This window comes from Gracilinanus agilis, chromosome 1, assembly GCF_016433145.1.
Source record: "Gracilinanus agilis isolate LMUSP501 chromosome 1, AgileGrace, whole genome shotgun sequence".
NCBI classification, from domain to species: domain Eukaryota; kingdom Metazoa; phylum Chordata; class Mammalia; order Didelphimorphia; family Didelphidae; genus Gracilinanus; species Gracilinanus agilis.
The window spans coordinates 651635180-651653834 of record NC_058130.1 but is presented as its reverse complement, the minus strand read 5'-3'; the positions used below and the strand labels follow the sequence as shown (position 1 = coordinate 651653834).

Below are 18655 nucleotides of genomic sequence, written 5' to 3'. Positions count from 1 at the left end.
GCTTTTCCAAGTATAATTTAATTGATGTGCTATCTATGTCAGGGCTGTTTACCTTACACTATAACTTTCCAGATGGCAGGGATTCTGTCAGTTAAGTTTAATTAAAAATTTAAACCTTCCATTGTTTATGATGATAATCAACACATATCTAAAGGCTTTCCAGGACATGAATGTATAAAGTATTAAGTGGAAGAAGAAAAATGAAAAGGGAGAAAATAGAACTTCTTATTCCATAATCTAGCCCTACCATATGTGCTTGCAGCTGCTATTTCTGAAGGGCAATCACACATGGTTTCTGGGGTCATCCCTGTATTTACCCCTTCCTTAGAAAGAAGGCTTACATTGCTTTGTATATAACACATACAGATAGGCAAAATGAGTCACAGAGAAATTTAGTATCCTCAAAACTCTTCTACAGCAACTAGGAATTATCATATTATTTACATTGTACCCTCACGGAGTTGACTCTGTTGCTACAATACCAATGCAGAAAACAAGGCTCCTCTGTAGTGCCCAATACTTACAGGAGGAAAGGTAAGGCATATTGGGTAGAGAATCCAAACAAAGCTGAATCACAGGATTCACTAAGGCAGCAATATACCTTAGCAGTTATCTAATGCAATCCTTTCATTTGAAAGATGAGGAAACTAAGAGCAAGTAAAGTTAATTGAATTGTCCAAGGTGACAAAGTAAAGATTTGACTTGTGCTTTTTAGACATTAAGTTCTTCTCCAACACATTGCCTCATATTTTCTGTATTCAGATTCATCCTACTCTCTAGGGAGCCAAGCTAGATCTCTAGGGTCAACATGATTTTGACAGAACTATGAAGTCATATCCTATTATCATATAATATACACACAATTATCTGATATCTCATATAACATAATATATATCATGTCATATCTTTCTATTATACGTGCCTGTAGTGTGATTGCTTAGTATCTGGGCAGGTGGTTCCCCAATCTCTAGTTCAATGTCAATCACTGCCATTCTCTTCTTCCTTCGGCCATTCTCTCTAATTATTTTGGTGATGCGAATTTTGTTGGCTGGTATCTTCAGGAATGAGGCAAGATTTCTAACCAGATTACTAGAACTATAAAAATGATCTTCTGTCATTGCTGGTAATTTAAAAGAAACAAACAGGACTGCAGTGGTATGGACTTCAATAGGAGTAGGTCCTTTAACCAAAAGATGAAGCATGTGATAGGTTCTGTCAAAATAATTTTCACCAGAGACAGCAGAATTCAAGGTAGGAAGGTATCCCCCTGTTTAGGAAAATAGCCAGAAGAGTAAAATTCAAGATGTTTTATTTTGTCTATTCCATTCATCATACAGCATTTAGTACTTTGAAACTAGAGAATTGAGAAAATTTTCTTTTCAGAGTTTTGTCACTTTGTACCTTATATTTTTAAAGACAAGAACATTCATATTACTGATATGGAAAATGAAAATGCATTATTTTAGTAACATATTACTAATAACAACAATAGCATACCAGTGTTCAACTTTTTATAATTCACCTGCAAATAGTTATTAAACCTATTATAAATTCACCCTATTTACTATGTAAATGATGTACCTAAATATATTTCTGTTTTTCTATCCTCAGTACCTAGAATGGTGAATGAAGTAAAAAAAAAAAAGAAAGAAATTATCCATGTAGTCCTATTTAAATGTTTAAAATTTCAAAGACCTCATAAAAAAATTCAACCTATTCATCAAGCTCATATTAAGTACCTACTATGTGCCTGGCATTATGCTAGGCAATGAGGAGAGAAAGGCAGAAATTAAACAATTTATTTCACAAAATCTAAGAAGTTGATAAAAAAATAAACCATTGATAACATGATTTTTTAAAAAGAGAAGAAAAATAAATCATTGGCATCAAAAATAAAAAGGGTGAATTTACCACTAATGAAGATGAAATAAAAATAATTATTAGGAATTATTTTGCCCAATTATATGCCAACAAATTTAACAATTTCAGTGAAATGGATGAATACTTACATAAATATAAATTATACCAACAGAGCAAGAAATAGAATAACTAAATAAACCTATTTTAGGAAAGGAAATTGAATAGGTCATAAATTAACTTCCTAAGAAAAAAGCATCAAGGCCAGATGGATTTACAAGTGAATTTTACTAAACATTTAAAGATCATCTAATTACTATATTAAATAAAATTTTAGAACAATTGGTAAAGAAGAGAGTCCTGCCAAATTCCCTTCATGATACCTAAACCAGGAAAAGCAAAAACAAGAAAGAAAATTATAGGCTATTTTCATTAATGAATATAGAATTTAGCAAAAATCCTGAAATAAAATATTAGCAAGGAGTTTACAATTGTATATCACAAATATTATATATTATGACCAAATAGGACTTATACCATGTAGTCGGGATGGGATATAAGAAAAAGTATTAACATAACTGATTACATCAACAAAAGTAACAAAAATGATTCTATCAAGAGATGCAGAAAAATCTTTTGATAAAACATAACTCATTCCTATTAAAAAAATTTGAAAACATAGGTATACATTGATATTTTAAATTAGGATAATAAGAAGTATATGCTTAAAACTATCAGCAAACATCTGTAATGGGGATAAATCAGAAACTTTCCCTATAAATTCAGGAGTGAAACAAGGATAACCCTTATCACCAATATTATTTAATATAGCATTAGGAATGCTAGCATTAGCAACAAGAGAATAAAAGAAATTGAAGGAATCAGGCAAAGCGGTAATAAAACCATCTCTTTTTACGGATTATGTGATGGCATACATATATTTATATATAGAAAATCCTCAAGATTCAAATAGAAATTAGTTGAATATCAATGATTTTAGCAAAATAATAGCATATGAAAGAAACTCACTTAAATCATTAGCTTTTCTATATAATACCAACAATGCTCTATTAGAAGTTCCTATTATATAGGAAGACCTACATGAGATTTCAAAGAGTGAAATGAGCAGAACCAAGAGAACATTATATACAACAACAGAAATAGTGTTTGGAGAATGACTTGTCTATGTCTATCTCCAGAGAAAGAACTGATAAATAGAAATAAGACACAGTTTTATATATACATATATCTTTTTGTTGAATGATTCCTTCTCAAACTGGGGGCAGGAGGAGAGGAAGGATAAGAAGGAGGGAGTGAACTGGGTATTTAAATGTAACAAACAAACAAAAAAAATAGAAATAAATTTTTAAAAATCAACTAGACTTACACTGCCATTTGGTTTCTGTTCTACTTCTTATCAATTATTACAAAGAACACCTGTGCTACAAAGCTTGCTATTTTTACTAAAAACAAAAGCATGTAAAACAGTGTATTATTAAAAGTCTCAAAGGTAGATTATTGCAATAACACTGCTTTACTGTTTATCCTACAGAAGCCTTACTGAATTACAAATAAATTTTATTCAAGGACTGATTTCTTCAAAGGTGGCAGAGAATTCTCATGAAATGACTATTTAAATAATGTTCAAGAATTTGTGTTGGTTCATTGCATTATGACAAATAACTTTAAAAAGGGAAATGTGTAGAATAATAAAATGTGGAGTCATCAAGATAAGGTAGTCCTACTGAAAAGGAAATTTTAATTTTATAAAAATTGGACACTTGGTTTTATTCTTTAAAATGAAATAATCATTGTGGTTCAGTGGCAAGAGTCAGAGAACTTTGATTCAGTTATTGGCTCAAAGTTATTAGCTATGTAACCCTTTAGGAAATCATCTGACATTTCTGGGCCTTGCCTTCTTGATTTGTAAAATGAAAGATTTGGGTTTGTAAATGGAGAAAGCTAAAAATTTTCTCTCTAGGTTTGAATTTAACTCCTGATTTCAACTCATTCTTCTGTTTGTTGTTCCATCTCTTCCTATGGTTTCTTCACTTATTGACTTTTATATCTTCCAGAACATCTTGGTGGTCAGTGACTCATTTTTATTTTATGTGGTAAAACTCCAAAAGGCTGTCAACTATGAATCTAATAGTTCTTATATAATTTCCCCAAGGTATTTGATTCATAATTTACTCAATCATAATCAGAAGTAAATGAGCTTGTGGATCACAGTGTTTTGTAGTCATTATTAGTCATTTCTTTGTGATAAAAAAAGTCCTCTAAAAACATTTACCTAAGGGGCAATTCTTAATTTAATCTTTAGAACAGGCTATGTTTCTCCTTAACATTTTGCCTGGGAGACAATTTTCTTTACAAGTTGATTTTAATTAGTTTTCCTTGCACACAGGTTCTTTATTTCTGCCACTTCCAACAAACAAGCTGTTTACATATGAACAGGTCAACAAAAGAAAAAGAATAGACTCTACAAACTATAATTCAGTGAGCTTGACTTAATTTCCTCACAAAATTTCAAAATGAGATGGCATATGAGTATTAAGAAAGAGAAGACCCAGCATAATAAATAAATAATTGTTTACTTTTATGACGGGGTCTTTAGCATGATCATGACTTTTGGGCATGAAAAGGATTACATAAGGAAAAACTTCTCAACAATCCAAGCTGTTAAAAAATGGGATGGGGGCAGCTGGGTAGCTCAGTGGAGTGAGAGCCAGGCCTAGAGATAGGAGGTTCTAGGTTCAAACCCAGCCTCAGCCACTTCCCAGCTGTGTGACCCTGGGCAAGTCACTTGACCCCCATTGCCTACCCTTACCACTCTTCCACCTATGAGACAATACACCGAAGGGTTTAAAAAAAAAATGAGATGAGTTGCTTGAGGAGTTAGTTGTTTATTTTCACTTTAGGTCTTCAAAATGGATGCTTAGATTTGTTGAACTAAGGAATTTCTATTCAGGCACTTGTTGGACTAGATAATCCCTGACATTCCTTTCCCACTTTGAGATTTTGTGATATTTGTGATCCTCTGATTTGTGCATATATAAATTTTAATAACAAAGCTTTACACTTAAGAAAAAATAATGTTTTTTGGGGGGGATTGTAATTTCAGGGGGATTACCTGTTTGTAGGTGAATGTTAAATTCACAGTCCTGCTGTTGATGGTTCCATACTGTATTTTTAGGACAAACCAGAGAATTGTTTACATAGACATCCAGACGCTGAAGAGTAGAAAAAAAAATTGCTACTCGAACAACCTATTAAAAAAAAGATATAAATGTGTAGGCCTTTAAAACATAGAATATAAAGCACAATTGTAAATTCCTAAAAGCCAAGGTCTGTGTGGTTCTTTTTGTATAATTCTCTAACTAATACAGCACCCCACAAAGAATAGTATCACATATAATTAGATAATTAATGATTTTAAAATATTTAAAATTGCAGTTTTGAAAATAAACACATGTCTAACATTGTCTAATTAAAATGAAGTGAACCTACATAAAATCTGACAGTTCATCTAATGAAAGTTAGTCCATGGACCCAAAAGTAAAAAAAGCAAAAGCTCCTTCTTTCTATTTCATTTTTGTTTCATTTTCATACCTAATTTTTCTTAATATAATAATATAAAATTATTAAGTAGCTACTTTCTAATTTTGAATTATCCTTTTAAAATTACTAAAATGTTCATATACTTTAACTAGGGATTCCATTCTGAGCCATATACTCAAAGTCAAAGACAAAAAGGCCCCATAGGCACAAAAATACAAGCAGTACTTTTGTGTGGGTGGGTGGGGGGCAGTAACAAAGAACTGGAAAGAAATTAGATGTCTACTGATGGTGAATAATAAATAATGTCATACATGAATGCATTGGTATATTACTAGGAAATGGTAAGTACTGAGAATTCTGAGAAGTATAGGAAGACTTATAGTAGTTGATGTGGGATGAAGAAAATAGAACTAGGAATACAATACTGGCTACAATAGCAATGGAGGGAAAAAAAAGAAATTCAATACTTTGGAAGTACAATGATAAAACTTGACCTGAGAGATTAGGAAATGCAACTTTTTTCCTTCTCTGCAGAGGTGAGGACCTATGGATATGGTTTATAACATATATATTATCTTAGTTAATGTGCTAGTTAGTTTGGAATTAATTTTTTTCCCTTTTTATTTTCTATTTTTCTCTTACAAAAGGGCAGCTTATTGGGTAGGAAAGGAAGGAGAGAAGTATTCAGAAATAAAAGTAATCTAAAAAAATCTATTAATAAATTTGGAAAAAATATACCCCCCCCCCCCGAACTCTTTTTTATTTTTATTTATTTATTTTTTTACACCCTTACCTTCCGTCTCAGAGTCAGTACTATGTATTGGCTCCAAGGCAGAAGAGTGGTAAGGGCTAGGCAATGGGGGTTAAGTGACTTGCCCAGGGTCACACAGCTGGGACATGTCTGAGGCCAGATTTGAACCTGGGATTTCCCACCTCTAGGCCTGGCTCTCAATCCACTGAGCTATCCAGCTGCCCCTCTGAACTCTTTTTTAAAATACCCTTGGGGGCACTTGGTGGCTCAGTGGATTGAGAGCCAGGCCCAAAGAGGGGAGGTCCTGGGTTTAAATCTGGCCTCAGACACTTCCTAACTGTGTGACCATGGGCAAGTCACTTGACCCCCATTGCCTAGCCCTTACCACTCCTCTCTCTTAGAACCAATACACAGTATTCTAAGATGGAAGGTAAGGGTTTAAAAAAAATGATAAAAAAAAATAATAAAATAAAATACCCTTACCTTCTTCTGACTTAGAATCTGTACAAATATTGGTTCCAAGGCAGAAGATCAGAAAGGGAGGCAAATGGTGTTAAGTGATTTGCTCAGGGTCACATAACTAAGAAGTGTCTGAGGTCAAATTTGAACCCATGGCCTCCTATCTCTAGGCCTGGCTCTCTATCTACTGAGCCACCTAGCTGCCACACTCCACCCTGCCTCAACTTTTAAACAAAAGAAAGCAGAATACATGCATTCAAATATTATTATCCATTTCAACTAATCACCTTTAGAGCCTGTATACTTATTTTCTCAAAACATTTCTAGAATTCCTATTTTGGAACTGTTTTCTGAGCTAATTTAACAAGCTAAATAATAAAATTATAGTTATATCTTTTTATTTATTTTAGCTAGCATTATACAGTACTTCAAGGTTTACAAAGTGCTTCACAGATATTATATATATCCTCAGAACAATCCTGGCAAGTACGTGCTATTATTATCACCATTTTACAAATAAAGAAACTGAGGTAAGCTAGAAATTAAGTGATTTGCCCAGGAGCACAGAGGTAGGATGCATCTGAGGTTAGATTTGAATTGAGATCTTTTTGACTCTGAGTGCAGAACTTTATCCACTGTGTCAACTAGCTGCTTCTACCTTATATGTTTTTCTTACCAAGAATGATAGCATAGGCTCATCTTACCAAATTTGACCTACTTCAGTATATTTACCTCCTAAATATTTTATCAGTTTCTAAAAAGGATTTATAGCTTATAGCATAATCAGAAATGTTAGGAGTAATGCTATGACCATTAGAAACAAAAACTGTAACCTAATAGACCCTATAGTGACTATTTTAAAAAAACAAACAAACAACACTATTTCAAATTCTGGTGTAATTCTTTAAAAATATCTCATGATATACCATATTGTAATATTAAAAACAGTGATCTGGAGACAAGAAGACTTGGATTCAGTTCTAATCTCTATTACTGTTAACAATATGACCTTCAGAAAGTAATTTTCTTTGGATCTCAGTTTCCTTATTTGTAAAATGGCAATAATAATATTTGCGTTACTCATAGCACTGAGTTATGACAAAAGTTCTCTGTAAATTCTAAAGTCCTATGAAAATATGAGTTTTTTATACTCATAGCTACATGGCTGAAGAAAGAAGTATGGAAGTAGGATAATAATATTATATATTACTGGAATTGTATAGTGTTATTAAAGTTAATATATAAACACAATGGATACAGTGAGGGACTTGGAGTTAGGAAAATCCAAGTTTCAATCCTGCCTTAGATATTTACTAGCTATGTAATCCTAGATAAGCCATATACACTCTCAGTACCTCAGTTTACCTGTTTATAACATGGAGATAATATTACCTACTTATGAGGGTTATTGTGAGCATATAATGAGTTAACATATATAAAGTGCTTCGTAAACCTTAAACACCACATAAATGCTATTATTTTTGTGTTGCCATGTCCTTGTGCATGTTATTTTCTCCAAGTAGTAATTATATGAATAGTAATATATGTAAATATATGTGGGTATAATTTATATACCATTCTTGAGGGCAAGGTTGTTTCTGTCTCCCATTCTTCACCTCCACCCTTCTGTGCCTGTCTTTGTCTCTCTGTGTCCCCATCTCTCTTTGTGTGTTGTTATATCCCCAGTGCCTGGCATATAGTAGGTGATTAGTAAATATTTATTGAATGAATGAATGCGATGCCTATGAAACTCCATCTCAGAACCTGAATACTTATATATTTTTCATCCATCTTCTTTTTCCAGCAGAAATCTCTCTCATTACTGTGAACTTTGCTGAGGAGGCTTTGCAGGATTCTAGGGTTTGATGATATTAGTACAATGTATCTTTGAATAGGAGTACATGGAGAACTTCATCAACAGTAGAGAATCCTTCTATATGTACTATGTACAGAACATCTTCCATGATAGTAACAGTGTAAGTGTTTAAATTAATGTTTTGGCTACACATATGAAAATCATAAATCTTTTATTTATAAAAGAAGTGAAAGTAGAGAAATACAAAAGGATTGAAAAAGACATTAACCTATCTAACTAAATATTGTTCCAGTGCTTGGCCCAGCCAGGACTTGTTAACCTTCAATCAGAATTAAACTCCTTCCAGAAGACAGGAAGGGAAAACCAGTTATTCAAGACAATGACTGGAGCTGAAGGTGACTCTGAGGCCTACTTTCTTCTTTGAGCTGACCTTCATCTTGAAGCCGACTTCCTTCTTGGAGTGACTCTCTGCTTGGAGTTCACTCTCTCCTTCTTGGAGTGACTCTCTGCTTGGAGTTCACTCTCTCCTTCTTGGAGTGACTCTCTTCTTGGAGTTCACTCTGTCCTTCTTTACCAGACTTCTTCACCAGCCTGCCTTCATGGCTTTTATGGTAGTTTCCTGTCCCTGCCCTTTTTCACAAGGGCCAATCACAGCTTCCAAATTGTCTGAGTTCTGATCTTTGGAATCACACCTTTCTTAAGTTTCTGGCTTGTTCTCACCTAGCATCAAGTAAGGTGTGAACTCACAGCAAACCAAGAATTCCCTTTCACAACAGACACCTTAAATGAGTAGGTGTCTTCCCATTTGATGTTAATACTAATCAAACAGATTATTGAACAAAGTTTTATATATATACACAAATCCACATCATAGTTATCTGTATTTTTTAAAAAAAATTCACGGGAGATATTTAGTTAAGAAAAGCCTTCAAGTCTCCATTATGTAATAATGGGTAAAAAAACATTGTTTTAAAAATAAATAACCAATAGATCTTGAAGAATCCTATTTTCTCTGTACTTCTCACTTATTTTTGTGATGATAAATGAATAGCTATTGTAGAAAACTGTCTTTCAGAACTGCTCTTTATGTTTTCAACTGCTTAGTCACTGATGCTATTTCTTCATATAGCAATATCTAGCTTCATTTTTTATGATGATATTCCCTGTTTGTCATATCTAGCACCTTTGGGCTTTATTTTATATTTTAACTTTGCTGTCCAATATTAAGGCCATCACATAAAAATGTTCTTTTGCTCAAACTGAGATGGATGAAATTATACTTCACTAAATAAAACACAATAATGAACAAGCAAAAACTAGCTTTAAAAGAGGTTATGAACATCATTTCTTGGGGGTATTGGAGAATGACTACCATTTAATTTAAAGACTACTGGTATTAGGGCCCTTTTCTATGAGGAGGCCCAGAGATTTTTATTTCAGTATGTCTTCTGACTGGCTGGTGCCATATCCTAGCATTTTCATATCATTATGATATGGTCATGGGAACAAACCCCTTGTGGTTTTGCATTCTGGCAACCAACCAATGAACCTTCTTGTAAAATTTTGCTTTTTAGTTTAATATAATCAAAACCATTTAATTTACATTTTGTAATTTTCTCTAACTGTTGCTTGGTTTTAAAATTTTCCCTTTCCCATAGATCTGACAGGTATACTATTCTATGTTCAGCTAATTTTCTTATAGTTTCCTTCTTTATATTCAAGTCATTCATCCATTCTAAATTTATCTTGGTGTAGGGTGTGAGATGTTGATCTAAACCTAATCTCTCCCATATTGTTTTCCAATTTTCCCAACAGTTTTTGTCAAATAGTGGATTCATGTCCCAGAAGTTGGGCTCTTTGGGTTTATCATACACTGTCTTGCTGATGTCATTTACCCCAAGTCTATTCCACTGATCCTCCCTTCTGTCTCTTAGCCAGTACCATATTGTTTTGATGACTGCTGCTTTATAGTATAGTTTAATATCTGGTACTGCTAGGCCCTCTTCCTTCACATTTTAAATAGAATATTAACAAAGAGACTCCAGCAAGTAATCAAGAGGATCATCCACCATGATCAGGTGGGATTTATACAAGGAATGCAAGGATGGTTCAACATTAGGAAAACCATCCACATAATTGACCATATCAACAATCTAACAAACAAAAATCACATGATTATCTCAATAGATGCTGAAAAAAAATACAGCATCCATTCCTATTGAAAACACTGAAAATTATAGGAATAGATGGATCTTTCCTAAAAATAATAAACAGTATATACCTAAAACCATCAACAAACATCATATGCATTAGAAGCCTTCCCAATAAGATCAGGAGTAAAACAAGGATGCCCATTATCACACCTCTATTATTCAACATAGTACTAGAAACACTAGAAGTAGCAATTAGAGAAGAAAAAGAAATTGAAGATATCAAAATAGGCAATGAGGAGACTAAGCTATCACTCTTTGCAGATGATATGATGGTATACTTAAAAAATCCTAGAGAATCAACTAAGAAGCTTGTAGAAATAATCAACAACTTTAGCAAAGTTGCAGGATACAAAATAAATGCACATAAATCATCAGCATTTCTATATATTTCCAACACATTAGAGCAGCAAGAGGTAGAAAGAGAAACACCATTTAAAATCACCCTAGACAATATAAAATACTTAGGAATCTATCTACCAAAACAAAGACAAACATAGAGTCTTGTGTCATTTGGGTTTAAAGGTCAAGAGCAAAAGATACTTGTATAGCCTTGTATCAGATCATATAAAAGAGTGTTAGTTCCTAGACACATTGCTATTTGAGGCCAGCCAAAAGAACCAATAGTTTTAAAGAGAGTTTAACACTAGGACTTGCTACATGTCTTCATCTTTAGAATAGCTGCTAGATATATCCTTTTCCAAAGCAAATATTGGTGTTCGATCTCACTACAGAATTTAGGCTATTCAGGACAGTGGGCAATGTCAACTTGCTTGTTCAGATTCATCAGGAAGATGACAAGCCAGGCAGCAGCAGGGGCTCACAGGAGCATGGCAGAGGTGATTCATTCTTCAAGAACATAATCATGGCACATAGGTGTGAAGGTCTTGAGTTGTCTAAAGTCTATGAATTTTCACCTGTAGAATATTTCTGGACATAGTTTTTGACATTTCCTTTGCCCATTTTTTTTCCTCTATATTTATCTGGTGTGTATTGATTTGTTTTGGAAGATTTTGCCAACTACTTCACTGAACTTCTCTACTTCTCTGTCCTTTACAATGGATATTTACACACACGAGCACACACGAGTGATCTTTATGGTGGCCTTTTTGTTGTGCTTCACATGAATACTGAAATGTGAAATGAACAAATGTCTCTTAAAATAAAACACATTGCCCTTGGGAGCAGAAGGAGGCCATCTTCAACAAATCCCTGTTTGCTTAATTTCAGACAGCCTCCAAGTAACTTTCTATTTAGCTATGACTTCTTTGTACCTTGTGGCTTCATTTACAGAAAGGTCTTAGTATATAGTATAGATAAAATTTATTTCTTCTAGTAACATACTCAATGGGGGAGGAGGAAGACTTTGAGAATGCACAGATAGCACAACACACTGTTTTTTGTATGGTGGTATTTCTGGTCATGACAAATCAGAGATGCTACTGTGTGATGAAAAATCTTTTTGGCTGAAGACTTAGAGGAACGGATAACTTAAAGTTTAGTCTGCTAGAACTGAATGTACATATGAGGTTGAGCATCCACTGGCTAAAATGACCAGTTAGTTCACTAGTAATTATGGCAATGACTGAGATAACAACTCCTTAATAAAAAAAAAAAACAAGACACACATTTTCAAATACTGCTTAATGGTTCTGATGAGATGTTCTAAGCATCTCACTCCTTATTTCTAGGCTATGCATCTTATCAAATTTCAGTTAACAATGAAGTCCATATTCTTTTGCATCTGGTTCTTTTCCAAATCTCTCATGTTTTTGCTTCTAAGACTGGCATAATCAGTTTACAATTCATCATCATACTACTAGTAGAAAGGCCAATCCCACTAATCCAAATCCTGCTACTGAAGTCATTATAGGGAGGGTATTATTGGAGTTACTTTGTGGGAATGTAGGCTTTTTATTGACATTCTGGTGAAAGCCAGTCCAGTCTCTTCACTTCTACAGCCATGTTCCCTTCCTCTACTCCACAGCTGCAATTTTCCACACAGGCTCTAGCTGATTTTTCTGCAGGACCATTGCATGTTTTCTTCCCTCTAATGTTCCTTAGACTTCACTAGTGCCAAAAACTCCAGCATCTTCTGTTGGAATCAGTTCTATGCAATCTGCACTGCTCCCTGGGTTTAAGGCTTGCTTAGGAGTTGGTTGTCTGTTTGGTAGCTTCACGGAGTCAGGCCTCCTACTTTTTGGAGGGTCCTTCATTCCAACTGGTGAAGAGCATATGACTACTTTTGAGTATTTTTGTTTTGCTTTGTTTTGTTGTGCATGTGTTAGTGTAGGTGTGGGTGTGTTTATTCTTTTCTGACTTTAGACAAGCAAATATCCTAAGCTGGATAGGCCCAGACAGTAGCTTTGTGAATTCAGTTCAAAAGAGGGAATATCAGAGGTCTCACTGGCAAACAGAGACAATAGCAATGGCTTCTCCAGAAGCACCTGCAGACAGATGTGGGAAGATTAGAGGAAGACAGAAGTTTCAGGGAGTGAGACTCCTTAGTGGTGAAAGAGAGATCCTGGCTGTGGGCTCAGCAGAGGAATTAACTCCATAACTGGTCTCTTGCAGAGAGCTACATTTAAAGGGAACTTAATGAAGATTTGGAGAAAAGCTACGTGGTATAGTGGACAGACTCTTGGACCTGGAGTCAGGAAGATCTGAATTAAAATCTGGCCTCTGATACTTATTAGCTATATTGCTGTGTCTTCAAAGATGACCAAAGTTCTAGACAGTTTAGATCAGATGGTCATACACTTCAGCAGAGCCTGGGAGAAAGTCTCAAACATTATCATGCAAATTTTTGGGGGGCAATTCACTAGATGGAGAGTAGTATGCCAGAAAGAGTGATTGTTTACTCACTTAAATTTGGTAACATGAGCCTTGCCATCTGTATCTGAGCCCATACTCATAGCTCCTTGGTGTTACAGAATCCTTTTCTAATAGAGCCCCATGGTCTAGCAAGAACCATAAGCCTCAGAGTGATTGAGGGACTACTGGAGGCTGCACTGTTGGCTATAGATTTGTTATCTTCTGGTTTGTCAGTGATCTTTCTAAAGGCTTTAAACATGGCACATTGGCAGATCCAGTCTGAGCAATAATTTTCTAGGGACAATTCTATTTTAAGATATTATGTAGATGCACACACACACACATATGTATATATATATATTTACATACATTCCACCTTTAATTAAGCTAGATTAGGATTCTGTAGATTAGTGAAAGGTTGGGCCACTGTTAGGGATGGAAGCTAAAAACTGGCTTTCAGTGCTAGGAAGAACTTTTTTATGGATGGAGAAGGAAGGAGTAGATAGAGAGGAAGGAGGAAGAAGGGGGTAGAGGTACTGTCTCTGCTGGTCAGGGGTCTAGTTCTTTCAAACAAACCTTAAATCATTATCTCAAGGCTCTTTGTCATCCTAAATTCTCCTCTTGATTTACTCTAGCTCATTATTGTCCTTTCTTAAATAGGGATTCCACAAGTGGACTAAAAATTAGCTCAGATAGAGGAGGGGTGGGGTCGCTAGTAGCTAGGACAAATCTTGAAGCTGCTTTTAGGAAAGGTTTAATAACATTTTGCCTTACCTTGTTTTGTTCAACATTAAGCAACATTAGTCGAAGTTTCTGAGGACTAGTGCCAGTAAAATAAATTTCATAAGATTTGTTTAGGGCAACAATGCTGTGAAACAGTGACAACCTCTTCTGACATGTGTATCCAGCACACCAGCCATGATCCTGTGGGCCTAAAAAACAAGGAAAGGTCACCTTTCCCCAATTAAAAAAATATTATAAACTTCTCTAGGAAAATTAGGATAATTTGCTTGAATTATGCAATTAAGCCTGGGAGTGCTCCTTTTTACCTTCCCTTGTTATTGGTCTGTGTTAGTTACCTCAGTACAGGCTCTGCCTGGCCTGGGGCTGTAGCCTGTCAACTCATAGTCAACCTGCTGACACCTGTACTGTTTGCCTTCCCAAAACAGTTTAGTCTTCTGATACTGGCCTAATTAAACATCTAATCCCATCCCAAACCCACTGACATTATGGAAGATTCCTAGAAATATTTAGAAGAAAGGATATTTGGGAGACTTATGATTATATCTCAAAAATGACCTCATTTTTTGAACTTTATTCTAAAAAATGGAATCCTTGTGAAATCTGTTGTTCTCCTGGATGCCAGCAAATGGTAAAGAAAAAAAAAGAAAGCGGCAGCAAATAGAATAAGCTTTAGCAGTCAATCAACCTCAATGAAATTCCACCTATTTGGCAAGAACATTTGATCGAGCAGCTCCTGTTCCTCAGACTCCCTGGATAGCCTTTCAGGACACAGTGGATGTCTTTCCACTCAGGCCCAGACTTCTTTTAGTATATCTGTGTACCATATTAAAGTCCAACTTTCATAGGGAAAAACCCCAATAACATTTACCCATTGCTTTAATTTTGAAGTGTCTGAGATAATAAATGTATGTAACACTGACTGAAATACTGAATAATGGATCTTGATATATTTATTCATAAGCTTTTTTTCTGAATTTCCTGCCTTCATGAAGAATAATCAATATTTGGAGCTGAACTTCAGTCAGAATTCTAAATCAACCTAAATGCAGAATGCAAAAGTAATGCATTTCCCCTACTAAGCCTTTTATTTATCAACATATGGGAACATATCCCACTTTGGTAACATTCCTCTTGTGCTTTTGCAGTGTTTGTATTGAGGTGAGAGGGAGGAAATAGGATTCATCCAAAAAAATCATACTATAAAACTAATGAAACCTGATTTTTATATGGTTGTTTTAATGGTAGTGGATAGAGAACTGGACTTAGAGTCAAGAAGACCTAAGTTCAAATCCTGTCTTAGTCATTTACTAGCTTTGTGACCTTGGACAAGTCTCTCTCAGTCTTAGTTTCCCCATCGACAAAATGGAAATAACAATATGACCTATTTAATAGGGTTGTTGTAAGAGCAAATGAGATAAAATATGTAACATTCTTTAGAAATCTTAAAGTGCTATGTAAATTATTGAGTTGATTATTATTATTATTATTATTATTATTATTATTATTATTCTCAAGAATGCATGAACCCAGGGGCAGCTAGGTAGCTCAGTGGATTGAGAGCAAGGTCTAGAGATGGAAGGTTCTGGTTTCAAAGATGACCTCAGACACTTCCTAGCTATGTGACCCTGGACAAATCACTTAAAACCTCCATTGCTTAGCCCTTACCATTCTTCTGCCTTGGAATTAATACACAGTATTGATTCTATGATGGAAGGTAAGAGTTTTTTTTTTTTTAAAAAGACTGAATCATCCCATGTTTCTATTTTGAATACAAGGCTATCTATCACCTAAGTGCATCCAAATCCATGAGGGTAGAGGGAGGTGGGGAGAGGGTGGAGCATGGACCATAGATAGCACCTATACATAGCATAATTTCTTGTATATAATAGTTCTATCTATCTATCTATCTATCTATCTATCTATCTATCTATCTATCTATCTATCACACTCTATAAATGTCTTCTGAATCAGACTACAAATGGACCTTATCAGGACCTGCTGAGAACAGCTTTGGTGAATATAAGCTATCAGCTACATGCCTTTATGGAGTTTGTGAGACTTATACTCAAATCATCAAGATGAACTTTAAAGTTATTTTTTTAACCCCTAGAATTAAAAATTTCCAGTGTGTAGATACCTTCATTAATGTTCTCTGTCTTATCAAATATCATTTATCTTTTAGATAACATAAGACAAATGACACTATTTAAGGAGTCAGGAATATTTTCTCCTGTTTATTTTAAGTCAACTTTTTCAATACAAATAGGAGGAACACAATTACATTTTTTTATTTGGTTTGATGTGGTCTATTTTAAATATTTGCTCTACTTCACAGGGCTGATATTAAAAAAAAGTCATCTTTTTCTTGAATATAAGGATTTTTTGGTTTATTTTTACTTGCAAGTGGAAAGCATGGAAAGAAAAGTTTTGAGATAAGAATGTGCAGTGAATAATTATAGAATAGTTAAAAATTAAGCAGGTATTTATTAAATAATATGGCCCACTTTGATTGAATACTTACCATTAATAAGATCAACATAACCATCTGCAAATACAGCCACTGGTGAAAGTCTACGTATTTCTGAGTCAGAATCCAGACTTTCAATAACCATCATAGCATATTCCATTCCAAAACATTGATAGCTCTGCCACTCAGATATATATTTGCAGGTTGAATCTCTAATGATTCCTAGAAATAGAGGTATATACATTTTTGTTAATAAATATGAAATCTCTTCTAATACACGAATTTCTTCTTACTATAACAAACGCATCACATTTATTAAGGAAAAACTTTCTTTAGCTATTGGCTCAGTGTGTTTCCATTGCAAAGAACATGTTTTGCTTTAAAAACAAGAAATTTTCTCAAACCTTTATATGGTGCTTTCTCTGAAACTGGTATTTTGCTGCCATTCAGATATGTAAGCATCACTTTGGGAATTCTATAATCCCCCACTCCAAGCTGATTATTTCCATTCCATTCATATTCAGCTTGAGGTATCACTGAACCAGGACTCCCCAGGAAGGAGCCATCAATATCTTTAAGGAAAGCTTTCCTTTTGGCATCACATACCATATCTACACAGTCTGATGGATTCACTTTACTGGGCAAAAAAAGAAAAGCAAAATTAATAATTACTTAGTAACTCACTAACTTGCTCATCAATATCCCCTTGAATATTTTTGGTTATTCACTATAACTAAATAGCATATATAACTAACATATTGCTGAAGTCTATATTTGATCAGATTATGGCCAATTCTGTGAATTTCTTCAAAATTTCAATAAGGCAAATGATGTAGAAAAACAGAAAATGATTCTGGCACATCAAGTCTCATTGAGTGATTGCTTTAATGTTTATGGAGTGTTTGTAACATTCCATGTTTTTATTTACCACACATATAAATGATATTATTTACAGAACACAGCACAGCAAAATTTCTTTCTATGTACTCCCAGGGTTTGGCCCAGTGTCTGACATATTTTTGTTGTTTCTCTCATGTCTGACTCTTCATGACCCCATTCGAGGTTTTCTTAGCAAAGATATGGAGTATTTTGTTATTTTCTTCTCGAGTTCATTTAAGAGATGAGCAAATTGAGGCAAAAAGGGTTAAGTGACTTGCCCAGGGTTAAAAACTAGTAAGTGTCTAAGGCCAGATTTGAACTCAGAGATGAATCTTCCTGACTCCAAACCTGGCACTCTATCCACTGTGCCAACAAATTGTCAATAGGCCTTGCATATAGTAGGCACTTAATAAATAATTGTTGACTGACAAGTTATTAAAATATCCCTTCCACTGGTGGTTTTTTTCTTTCTCTCTTTTTTAAGGTTAGGAACCAAAAGATTAAAATATGGTTAATAATCATTATTAGTAACTACGGCTTTTAAGATAGCAGTTCTCAAAATGTGATCTGGTGTGTACTGGGTGTCTACTGGGTGAGTTTCCCAAAGGTCACACAACTTGTGAAATAAAGATTTTGTTGCAAACACGAAGATTTAATTAATACCTTGTCTACAGAACTTTGCCTTAATGGATAAATCTTCAAGTTCCAACTGAAATCCTTTCTTTTACTAGAACCTCAATCTCTCTTTAATTCTAGTGCTTTCTGTCTAATTATTTATCTCCAACATAGCTTGCTTTCTATAGATTTGTTTGCATGTTGTCTCTCCCATTAGACTGTAAACTTCTCAAGGTCAGAGAGAGTTTTATGCTTCTTTTTGTATCCCCAAGGCTTAGCATAGTGCATGACATAATGACAAAGCACTTGATAAAAGTTTGCTGATTGATTTATCTCCAAAAGTAGCTCAATTTGCTGTTCTACTTTTATTTATCTGATATCTGCACCAACTAAGAAAGATCTTCTTTTAAGTGAATGCAAGGAATTAGATAAAAATGCTGCTGAAAAGTGTTAAATACTGTATTTTTTTTGACTCATGTTTT

At 34.4% G+C, this 18655-nt stretch overlaps 1 protein-coding gene across 1 annotated transcript in view; it reads right to left on the bottom strand.

Moving 5' to 3' along the window:
- The window catches only part of PKHD1L1 (PKHD1 like 1), a 210869-nt gene that overhangs the window by 14320 nt on the left and 177894 nt on the right, over window positions 1–18655 (bottom strand). Inside the window, exons 69-73 of the mRNA XM_044658261.1 lie at window positions 17084–17316; window positions 16734–16901; window positions 14243–14400; window positions 4991–5126; window positions 923–1267 (exon numbers count right to left, since the gene is read on the bottom strand). Of these exons, the coding sequence (XP_044514196.1) occupies window positions 923–1267; window positions 4991–5126; window positions 14243–14400; window positions 16734–16901; window positions 17084–17316 (1040 nt within the window). The remainder of the gene's footprint in view (window positions 1–922; window positions 1268–4990; window positions 5127–14242; window positions 14401–16733; window positions 16902–17083; window positions 17317–18655) is intronic.